At 35.9% G+C, this 12529-nt stretch overlaps 1 protein-coding gene across 4 annotated transcripts; it reads right to left on the reverse strand.

Moving 5' to 3' along the window:
• Positions 1-6217: 6217 nt before the first annotated feature.
• LOC109089160 (Fc receptor-like protein 5) lies at positions 6218-12266 on the reverse strand. Of its 4 annotated transcripts, none has more exons than XM_042712156.1 (13): positions 12075-12266; positions 11466-11501; positions 10773-11039; positions 10569-10706; positions 10232-10402; positions 9446-9727; positions 8693-8935; positions 8489-8608; positions 8111-8212; positions 7735-7791; positions 7490-7576; positions 6821-6880; positions 6218-6695 (listed from the first exon to the last, which is right to left on the reverse strand). In XM_042712156.1, exons 1-13 carry the CDS (start codon positions 12103-12105, stop codon positions 6655-6657), a joined length of 1635 nt encoding a protein of 544 aa, XP_042568090.1. In that variant the 5' UTR covers positions 12106-12266; the 3' UTR covers positions 6218-6654. The 4 variants fall into 4 exon arrangements, with proteins under 4 accessions (XP_042568090.1, XP_042568088.1, XP_042568091.1 ...); XM_042712154.1 differs by having other exon boundaries at positions 7726-7791; positions 12075-12265; XM_042712157.1 differs by having other exon boundaries at positions 10569-10700; positions 12075-12262.
• Positions 12267-12529: the final 263 nt, after the last annotated feature.

Here is a 12529-nt window from a genome sequence, read left to right on the forward strand (position 1 = left end):
CTGCTCCACTCACCGGTCTCGAGTCCCACGGAGGAGATCGGAAGGATACAAAAGAGGAGAGACGACATTGAAGGACGAGAGAGTCCTGGATTATATTTTGTGTTTGGTTTTTGTTTGTGCGCGGCAGTCGTCCGTGAGGGGCTGTCGCGCTGTTTTGTGTTTATTTGGTTATTAAAGTTCTATTTGAATGTCCGCCGGTTCCCACCTCCTTCATCCTGTGATTGTGAAGTTTGTAAAGTGTTACAGGGGTTTTCTAATGGTTGCCCATCTAGTGCACCTGTTGTTAATTTTATTAACACCAAAGCAGCTGAAATGAAGTAACAACCCCCTCTGCTACATAACTGACCAGATCAATATCCCAGAAATTTAATTTACTTGATGCTATACTCTGATTAAAAAGTGTTCCTTTAATTTTTTTTTGAGCAGTGTATATAATGAGTCAGTATTTACAGTATTGAGCCTTGTTCTTCCATAACCTCTGCTCTGGCATGTTGGATATTAGCTTCTGGGCCTACTTCTGACTGATGGTGATCCATTCTTGCCTTATTAGTTCTCGGGGTTGATCACAATTTGTGGGCTTCTGCTTGTCCACTCGCCTTTTGAGGACTGACCACAGGTTCTCTATGGGATTGAGATCCGGGGAGTTGCCTCGCCATGGATCAAAACTTTCAATGCAATGGTCTTCAAACCACTTCTTTATCACTCTTGCTTTGTGACATGGTGCTCCATCATGCTGGAAAATGCATGGATCATCACCAAATTGCTCATGGATCATTGGCAGAAGTTGCTCTTGCGGGATGTTTTGATACCATTCTTTATTCAAGGCAGTGTTTTTGGGTAGAATTATGAGAGAGCCCACACACCTTGGTTGAAAATCAACCCCGCACATGGATGGTCTCAGGATGCTTCACACAACACAGGACTCATGGTAGCGGTCACCTTTTCTTCCCCCAAACAGTCGGAAGGGAGCTTCATCAGAGAAAATAACTTTGCTCCAGTCTCCTGCTGTCCAATCCTTGTACTTCCTGCAGAATTTTAGTCTGTCCTTGACGTTTTTCTTGGAGAGAAGTAGCTTCTTTGCTGCCCTTCTTGACACCAGGCCGTTGTCCAAAAGTCTTGGCTTCACCGTGTGCAGATGCTCTCACACCATCCTGCTGCCATTCCTGAGCAAGCTCTGCAATGCTGGAGACGTGATTCTGTAGCTGACTCAGGAGGAGACGGTCTTGGCACTTGCTGGACACTCTGGGACATCCTGAAGACTTCTTCACTGCAGTCGAACCTCTCTCCTTGAAGTTCTTGATGATCCGGTAAATGGTTCTTTCAGGTGCAATATTCTTTGTAGCAATTTTCTTGCATGTGAGGCCATTTTGATGCAAAGTGATGATGGCTGCACGTGTTTCTTTGGAGGCAACCATTGCTAAAAAGAACACAATGATTGGAAGCATTCTTCCCTCCTTTTATAGCAATCAGTCTGCTCTTACAATCTAATTAGTATGATATTGATTTTACCTGACTAGCATTCATTCACACTTTCACATGTGCTGCTGATATGATTAGTCAATTAATGTTAGCTGGTCATTTTGTGTCAGGATCAAAAAACAGTGAAATATTTTTTTTTTGTGAAAAGTAAATTTTTTTGGCCAATGAAGCGTTTAGCAATTATTTAAAATGCATCAGATCACTCGACACGATAATCTAGAAACAATGGCTATGTTTACATGCACACCTTTTGGTTCAATCGGACTGAATTCACTACAATTGATGAATCTGATTGTAGTGTCTACATGAACGCTAAATAAAGTGATCAGGTTGATGTGCGCATTTATATGTCACAAGCTCCACAAGCTATATGTCCGCTCATTCCGTGCGTCATACGTCATTACGTTATTTCTGCGTTATTGCACATGCGCAGTTCTTTCAGTTTCGTGGTTCAATCCGATCGAGTGTTTACATGCACGCTTCGTATTAGAAGAGAAATAAACCACCCCCTTCAATCCGATCAAAATTTCATTCCGATCGAGCTCAATCGGATCGATTAAGGTGTTTATATGAACGTTTTTCAATCCGATTGAGCAGTCGGATTATTTGGGTGCATGTAAACGTAGCCAGTGTGTATGAACACCACAACAGCCTAAGCAGCAAAGTTTGCAAAACACAAAATTTATGTCACTACCAAACTTTTTGGCCATGACTGTATATAATTATAATAAATATTGGAAAGTTGTGTTTTTATTGATCTCTCTGACAACTGAATGAACTATTTGTGAATATGTTGTTTTGGTCATGAAAAAATGTACATTAATAAAAGACATCAAGCCACAACTGGCATTTTTTACATATAAATATTTATATGTAAATATATTAATTGTTTTGCTGCATTAACTCCACTTTTATACTTTGCAGGAGTTAGGTTAAGACAGATGTGCGATTGTGCGGTTTGTTCCCGACCTTGTTGATCAAAAGCAAATTCGGGTCTTGAAACACTTGAGAAATGCCCGATGCTTTGATTTACCTTTGTCACTGGACATGGGTGTTTCGAATCACACTTCGGAGCAGTGTTTCGAAACATTTGCGCTTCGGGATCTTGACACCATGTCGAAATGTCAGTTTCGCGTCAATCATCCCTATCTAGCCCTAGTTTCTTTGTTTTTCAGAGTTTCCATGTTCCTTGTTGCCTGGCCTTGTTTTTGACTCTGGACTGTTCCTTGTTTCCTGATCGTTTGCTGCCTGCCCCAACCTTTTGTTTGTGTATTGGATTACCCTTTTGTCTGCCCTGGATTATACCTGTTTGCTGGTGTTTGACCCTGCCTGTCTGACCATGCTTTTAATAAAGCCCACACTTGGATCCTCAACTCCATTGTCATGCCTCCCTCATTACAGAGATCGTTAAAACTAATCATAAAGCTATTAGCATTTTTTGAAATTTCATTAGAATTTTTGACCAAAGTTTGGCTGCCTCACAACTTTGAGTACATTCAGAGCATGGTATAGAAAACACATACAGAGTTTCATAACGATACTCCAAGGAGTTCGTAAAATATAGTATTTTACAACAAAAATCCATTTTAAAAAGACCAGTCTTATGATTTTTGACCAATAAGAAATTCAGAAGTTATAAACAAAAATGTTTCTTACCTGTGCCAAATCTATGCAGCAGTTCATGGTTATTATAACACACACCAAATCTGGTCTCAATACATGCAATACATGCATATTCTTTGTCATATTTGTTTGCATATTTTTCAAGAACAGTTCGACTAATCAACTTGAATTTCATAACTTTTTGCCAGCATTGTACTTGGCTCTTAATTAAATAAATAACAGGCCATTTAAGTATATTTAAAGGCAGCACACTTTCATGACTGTTTTTAAATTACCCTTTTAGATAGTGCAGTTTGTAACACTGTCAAATTAAATTTTACTTTAAAGCGCATTTTAAATCTTCAGTGCACTTATTTTGATGGACTAAGGCACTGTTTACACAAGTGTGTTTTCGTTTTAAAACGAAAATGATCCTCGTTTACACTTGAATTTTCACTGCATTTCAGAAATGATATCCGTCCACACCACACAACCGAAAACACATGTCACATGACCATTCATGCAGGTACAACCATAGATATGTATAGGGGTACAGTGATGAGCATGGTGTTGTTGTTTACACGGTTGTCAAGGAAACACAGTGCGAATGTGGGCAGCCACGCCATCATTTTCAAAGGTCACAATTTTGGTCCGTTTACAGTGAAATGCAAACCCGGAGTTTTCAGTCTAAAAAGGGGTCTGCAGCCTTTTCGAAAGTCTCCATTTTCGAGGGTTGAAACTGCCAGAGTGTTGTAAATGACAGGCGTAACTAAACGTAGCAAAAGTTCTGCGTTTTAAAATGAAAATGCACTAGTGTAAACATAGTGTAACATACTAAAGTTGTGAACAAATGTTTGAATTTAAAGTTAATATATTTATATTATAAATTATATATAAATTCACAAAACTGCAACTTCGTAACATTGTTACAAATGTGTAATTCCAAATATAGCCTATTTAAATACATGCCACACAAGTTTCAATAGACATTACACTGAAGCATATTTTAGTTACCATAAGTGCTTTCAAATACAAATATAACTTACCCCAAAAAGGATTTAGACACTTAAGACATACAACTGTTTTACATGACTTTTGTCATTGTACTGTATATCATAATATGAAAGCAATTGTTGTAATTTTAAAGAAATATAGCACAAACACTTTTCCAAGCAAAACATTTAAAAAAAAAAAAAAGTTTTGTTTAGATATACTGTTCAAAGTGAAGACAAAATGTCTTGGACACTTGTCAAACATTGTGTAACATTTATATATAAATATAATTCTCTACACACAAGTTCCTCTGTTGTGTGAACTACACTGACAAATGGCCGCAAGAATTGCTTGAACATTATTTTATAAAGTGTCCAGAAAAGTGAAGTTAGTTCTGAAAAAAAGAAGAAAAAAAAAACATATTTAGATATTTAGTATCTAAAGAAATTCAGACATTTTTAACACATTTTATTATATTTATATAATAAAACATCAGCTAGTGTTCTTATGCTAACTTGCTGGTGAGGATAACAAATAACCAAACAGACATGCAAACATCTCAATCCACTTGCATCCAAGTACATGTTTTTCATGGTTCATAAATTAATATATATATATATATATATATATATATATATATATATATATATATATATATATATATTATATATATATATACTGTATATATATATATATATATATATATATATATATATATATATATATGTGTGTGTGTGTTGTGTGTGTGTGTGTGTGTATGTGTTTGTAACGGTGGGAGGCATTGTGACAACAGAGTTGAGGATTCAAATGCAGCTTTTAATGACAAGAGCTCAGTGGTAGAGCATTGCGTTAGCAGCACAAAAGATTGTGGGTTTGATTCCCAGGGAACACATGTTAGGAAAAATAATGTTAGCCTGAATGCACTGTAAGTTGCTTTGGATAAAAGCGTCTGCTAAATGCATAAATGTAAATGCAAGGCAAATAAACATGGAGACAAGAAACAGGATACAAGCTAAACAATAATCAACAAAGTGTCTGTGCATGTGTGCAACCTTTATAGTGTCCCTGATAGGAAACAGGTGTGGTGCAATAATGAGTTCCTAGGCAGGGGTTTATGGGAAATGGAGTCCGGCGAGAACAAAGACAAAACCCCTTATCATGACAATACTGTATGTATATGTGCATATATATATGCATTTGTGCGTATATATAGTGTGTGAGAGAGAGAGAGAGAGAGAGAGAGAGAGAAAATATGAAGCTGAAATTGGAATGAGTTAAATGAGACTGTAAATGGATGTCTCTTCCGGGTACGTCTTATGTGACTTACGCATCTAAATGATCAGATGGATAATAGGCTACAAGCCTTGGTTCCTTTTCTGGTCACACAGATACACAGTGTGTGTCGAACACTTATTTGTTTATGTTTGAACAATATGGGTGAGGGATTTTAGGAAATGCGGAAGCAGTTAATGAATCTGCAATGTCAAAAACACAATTTGGCACCAATTTCAACCTAGACATAGTTTTCAAAATAAAAAATTGCATAAGGATATTGACAAGTTAATCATCTTAGAAACAATAAAAAAAAGTATTGGAGGCATTGAAGACGTGTTTAGATGTACATAAAATTCAGTTCTGTTCAATCTGTTCAAATACATTTATACATATTTGATCAAACATAAACATGAATGTCATGTAGCAGCACATTTATGATAACCAAGTCACTCACGCTCATTCTACATACAGGCATTGTAGCAATTAGATCTTATTTTATTGTAATAAAGATATAAACAAAAAGTATACATATTACAGCAAAACTACAGTTATAACTGTGAACAATTATTCTAATTTCTAACTAAGAACAAGCTACAACAGAAGTCAAAAACTTTTTATGCCATTTTAAAATCTAAAGATTCGACTCACATAGAGATATTTATAGCAATGAAATATTTTATAAATATAAGAATATTTAAAATTACAGTAAAATTACAATATTAAAGCTTATGAGACAAACAAGCAAGCTACAACAAAATTCCCTAACTTTTTGAACAATGAATTCCCCATGATTTTTTTCCCCAATTGTTTGTGATTGATGAATAAGGATTTTTAAAATCATTTTACAGTTGAACAAAAAATATATATATTCATCATATACATTTACTTGTAAGGCAACTCTTCCAGACCTGGAAGTCATCATTTTAAAATTGCCAGGTATTTTCTGGTTGTTCATGACTATGCTGCAAATACATTTAAAATCAAGAAGACACACAAAAAAGGAAACCTGGACTCAATCAACAGTCAAACGATGAGCTGCTGTCTCTGCTGGTATCAGCCAATAAAAATAAACACTGTGCAGTTCTAAAAGATCATCAGTTTTTTCCAATGTATAATGTATACAGCTCATTGCTTTTCAAAGATTAGCATGCACAGTCTCTGAACCGCATGAAGGCTGATAAATCTATTGCCATCAAGTGTTCAGCATCACAAAGATGATAAAGAATTGATGATCCTGTCATTCTCCAGCCCTTCTCAGCCTAAACTCATCAGGGTCCTGGGATTGAACGTTTCTCCTCCAGCCATTTATTTAACCTGAGCATACATCACATCCCTAGATCCAGCAGCTGAAAATGTGTCAATTAATTAAAAATGCACATTAGAATTTTTTCATATTTCATCAACGATGCTTGTATGCAGTTGTCAGTGGTTCCTTGTGAATTGAGTTTGATGTTTTTAATTTGACACTCACCTCGATGAGTTTCCAGATTCAGCTGAGAGTACACAGTGTCTGAACTTTCACTGCTATTACCTGAAAGATGCCAACAGTTAATATCACTAGAGCTTACTGTGTGTCCAACAGTGATATGAAATGTGTCATCATATTCATAAAATCTCTAAAACTTCTATAGAGAGAAACATATATTTATATATATACAGGGTGCTATTTGCCCAATGCACATACAATGTTTTTATTAAACTGAGATCACACTAAATACAATTTTCCGTCGTATTAAAAACATTTCATAAAATTTTTCAAAAGCATCCCCCCCTCTGTTTTTTTTTTCACAAATCGCACCCTTTATATATATATATATATATATATATATAGATATATATATATATATATATATATATATATATATATATATATATATATACACACAATATATATATACAATTATATGTTTGACCAAATTACCTCAAAATATTGTATTGTTATTTGCATGCTATGACCTTTATGGATCAGGCTGATTTCACAACGGCTGTTTAGGAAAATGCTGGTGGTGTTTGTTGCTATTTAGTGTTGTGGGAGAAATTAATCTCAAAGGGGCTTTTTACCGCAGAGGTCTTTAGCTCTGCTGAACACTATTGTCATGATCATAAAACCATAAGAGCATGAACTTTTGTTTCAGTTTACCTTTGTTTTCTTTCTTTTTCTTCTGTTTCTCTGTAGATTTGAGCTCAATCTCAGCATAGGTGAGTTCAGAATGTCCACTTACAATGTCTACAATGAATAACAGAGTAAAGAATAAGACATTTGTTTTAATAAATAATAATTTGTTAATAATTTAATTTTGCTCTGCAAATATCAGTGAAATTTAAAACAGGGAGATAACTACTGCCTTAGTAAAATGATCAACATGACATAATTACCTTCTGTACCTGTGCTTATGTCTTTATTAATTGTGGCATCAAGAGAGTCATAAATATGAGCAGTTCCTGTAATAAATTAATGCATCTTATGAATTTAAGCCCACAGAAAAATATTGCTTTCATGTTGACACAGATTAAAGCTAAACTCAGCTAAATATGTAATGTGCTATTAACATCATAAAATACATGTGAAATATTTTGTTATGCATAACTGATAATAAAATTAAACTGAATTTTATCTAATTGAAATGTCAGTTACAAAGATATCACATTACACTTTAGAAGAGGGGACAATTATTTAGTGTGAGATCTGTCTTGTGAGCTGAAAGTTATTTTTAAGTATCTTCGATCTCAGCTTGTAAATATTTATGGTGTAAAGACTGACCAGACGTGAGTGTTTTATGTCCCGCTTCACTCTGGTTCTGCTCTGATGTCTGACTGCTCTTCTGCTGTTGACTGTCACGAGAGACAGACTGAGATCTTCCACCTAGACAAACAGAAAATGTTCAGTAAAATATTTTAAGGAAGTTACTTTAATCTCCTTTAAACATACATAAATTTGCTCATTTGTAGTAGTCTATTATTTGGAGTAGTACCTGCCCAGCAGGAAACTACCCAAAAACCCTTTAAAATCAGTCAACACACAAGTTTTGTCAGTTTGGGAGACCGGCTACGTTTAGATAACCAGCTTAGGCTGTTGTAGGACGACAGGCCACAGGTTTAGGAAATGTGTCATTGAATTTTAATATGGCAGAAGATGAACCTTTGTTGTTTCTGTAGCGCCACAGCAGGACCAAGACGACAATGATCAAAAATGTGAGTCCAGCAGTCACTCCAACTATCACAGCATCGAGACCATCAGATCCTGAAGTTCTGGAGGAAGCTGAGATCAACACATTGTACAGTCATATTAGTGCTGTATATTATACAGAAGCATTTCAATAGTGTTTACAGTTCCTCCTCTCACCTGTGACTGAGATCCAGCTCTTGGGTGACTCTCCTCTCTCTCTGTGTTTGCAGGAGTAGAAACCCTCGTGTGACTTTGAGACAGTAGAGATGATCATCTCTGTAGTCTGATTCTGGATGAGTGTCCCATCTTTATAGAAATCAGCTCTGAGGTTTGTTGTGGTTGGATAAGGATATAAACAGCGTAGAGTCAGATTCTCTCCTTCAGTCACAGGATGAACAGGACTCTCCAGAATCACACCAGCTACAGAAACACAGCAAACATCAACTGACAAATAGTAAGAATCAATGTGGTGACAACAACAACAACAACAATAATAATAATAATAATAATAATAATAATAATAATAATGAATTTTATTTAGAGGTGCCATTCAAGAACACCTTACAACTTAATGACAATCATAAATTACAAGACAGTAATACAATCAAAAATGTGAATAGACGCGAATCCGCACTGGAGACATAACCCAAACAGGATAGAGTTACAATAATCAATACAATTATAATAACAATAAATTTTCTCTGGACTATGAAACTGAGAATAACAATTATTATTATTTTTTTTTTTAATGACAAAAGTCAAAAGTTGAGCAATGGTTTCATACTCAAAGGTTAATAGTCTTTTGGATTCGTTGTCATTTAGGAATAAGATTGCGTGGGTGAATGAATTGAAATCACAATCCGTCTATTTATATCTGAATCATAAAATGAGGGCTTTGTGAAATTAATAAATACAGAAACACAGACTCACGGTGTACAGTGATATTAACAGGAGGACTGTTCTCTCCAGATTCAGACTCACACCAGTACACTCCAGTGTCCTCTGTGATGGTGGATCTGATTGTACACGTAGATCCTGTTTGTGATCCCCACAGTGGTGATAAACAATCTTCCAGATGGCCACCGTCTGAGTATCTTCTTATTCTCCATCCAGCAGAGTTACTCTGGTCCTCACAGCTCAGAGAGAGAGAGACAGATGTGAAGTGTTGAGTTCTGCTGGGACTGACGATCAGAGAGACTGAAGGAGAAACACCTGAGAAGACAATTACAGCTACACTTCAACTGCACTGGAAATCAAGACAAGACAGTTTTATTGATTTAACACTTCACACAACTTCAATTGTTTCAAAGCAGCTTTTCAGAAAAACATGTTCTAATAAATTTTGCAATGAAAACCTATTTATTAAAAGGTCAGATTATACATTTGATTATGTTCCCTCGAGTTCACTTGTGTAAGTAACACTTTTGTGCCACAGTAGTTATATTTTATTTTTTCATGACAATTTTTTCTCCATTACAATTAAACGTTTTACATTTCTGCAGCTGACCCAGGAATCAAGGTTGTGCTGGTTAGTTTGGTCTATTTAGGCTCTACTAGTAGATACAGTATCTACACCTGACAGCAGAAGCATCTTTCTCCATTCACACCATTAAAAAGTAGCTGTATATTATGACAACATTTCAAGACACATCAAGCTCTAAAAAGATCAAGGAGCAGTGAGTGTCTCATTCATTCTGTGGTTCAGTCTGAACTCACCAGTGACCCATAGTGGCTGTGTGTTGCTGATGTCTGAGTTATAGACTGGTTCTCCTCTCTCTGCTCTGCACACATAAACTCCTGTGTGTTTCAGAGCAGCAGAACTGACAGTGTAGTTTCCTCCAGCTCCTCTGCTGCTGTCTGAGAGCTGCTTATAACCATTGCTTTTGTCTGTATGAAGTGAAAATGTGCAGTTATCTCAAGAAATGAGAGTCTTATAAATGACCTTTGTTGGTATAATCAGAGTATTCAGAATGAGTCAATATTTTTAATCTCTCTATTTCTTTATGAAGCCAGTTTATTCAGATGTTACTACATGAAGCACATTATATCTTACCTGATGAGACAGTTACAGTGAACCAGCTGAATGTCCAGCCTGTAGAGGAGCCGTTAACCTGACAGATCAGAGTCACTGAATCTCCTTCAGTCAGCCACTTCTGTGGAGAAACACTTAACACTGCTCTGGGAACTGAAGCAGAGACATCACTCATTAATAACATGTTAAACTTGTGTGTGTATGTGAAGAGATGATCAAACTCACCTGATACTGTCAGTGTAACTGCATCACTGATATTTGAGATGCGTGATCCTTCTCTCTCTGCTCCAATACAGGAGTATTTACCTGTGCGAGACTCAGTAACAGGACTGAATGTGAGTTCCTGTAGTTCACTGACGACACGGATATCTTTATACCAGATGTACTGCCAGCTAGTGACTCCTTCACTATATACGTCACATCTGAGAGTGACTGTCTCTCCTCTGAATACATGTTGAGCAGGTTTGATGGTCACTGTGGGTTTTGGTCTTTCTGTACAATGACAACAATTCACAATAAAAATAATGTGCTGTTTTTACTGTATGAACAGTTACTTGAGTCTAAAACACACTTGCTAAATCAGATGAGACTGAAGTGTTGTTCTCTGTAGCTGTTATAGTCATTTATGAAAGATCTGTCAATATACAATCATTGAGAATTTGGAAACATGAGTTGTGAAAGTTTTTCAACAAGTTTTCCAACAGAAGATCTTGTTTTGATTTTGATTTCACAGAGAATGTAAGAAACATATCTGCTGTTTTTGATAGACTGATCTTGTCACACCTCAGAATTGTCACATGAATAATTCAACTTGTTAAAAGGCTGCATTTATAATCATAATAAAATAAAAAGTAATTTCTCAGCGGGTTTGTAACAGTTACTGTAGAATCAGTCATATGTCATGAAATATTGACTCACCTTCAGTATGTTGAGAGTAGACGTTTGAAATCAGCACTAAAAACACAAAGAGAAACCTCATTACAATGTGAACATTGAGCTGATAATTATAAAGATTAAGAGGGACTGTATATGTGTCTAGATAAACATGAAATCATCTGACTGGTATTTCATAGATTTGGCAATATCAGTGAAGTGTTTAGGGAACTTCACGCCAGCAATCTGATCACGAACAGAAGAATACAGACAAACTCTTACTAACTGTGTACTAGTGAATATTATAATAACTGTGTACTAGTGAATATTATAATAACTGCCGAACAGAACTGTTTCAACACCATTACACATCACAAACCTGAACCACTGACCAAACACACTGATCTACAACACAACAGAGAGCATTTCTCTTTCACAAACAGCACTAACTGCACACTTCCTCTCTCAAACTCATCTTTCACTCATATTTGAATCTGAATTTATTGAGTATATGATAAATCATGAACTACAGCTGGATTTGAAACTCTGAGATCAGCCAGAATAGACATAAATCTAAGAACACTAAAACACTTGATCATTAATATAATATAATAATAATTCGACTGAATCACATTAAGAGAAAATAGTACTCACAGAGCAGAAGAGGAAGTGGACTGAGCTCCATACTGACTGAATGATGACAGACGGTTAAAGACACAGAATGTGTTAAAGCCTCAAGACTTCCTGAAACCTGCGGTCAGATCTTTAGGAACATCATGACAGACTAAAGACATAAAAATGTACCTCATGTGTTACAGAAGATCTTTTGATAATGTTGATAATCTTGTAACATGTTTTCACAAAATGTCACACTGACTAACATCCAAGTTTTCTACAGAAATGTTGTCATGACCCATTCAGTATTAAACTGAACAGTATTTACTTGCTAATATGAAAAGTTGTATTCTAGTGTGCTCGATGAACAAGGGAAATGGATTAATATTTTGATTGCTCTTTTCAAATGGTGGTATTGGCTGTATTTATGTATTTACATGGCAATAAAGTGAACAACTGTGGCTCCTCCCTCACTGGTTAGTGTGCTGGAGCAG

This window comes from Cyprinus carpio, chromosome A22 (genome assembly GCF_018340385.1).
Source record: "Cyprinus carpio isolate SPL01 chromosome A22, ASM1834038v1, whole genome shotgun sequence".
In the NCBI taxonomy this organism is placed as follows: Eukaryota; Metazoa; Chordata; class Actinopteri; order Cypriniformes; family Cyprinidae; genus Cyprinus; species Cyprinus carpio.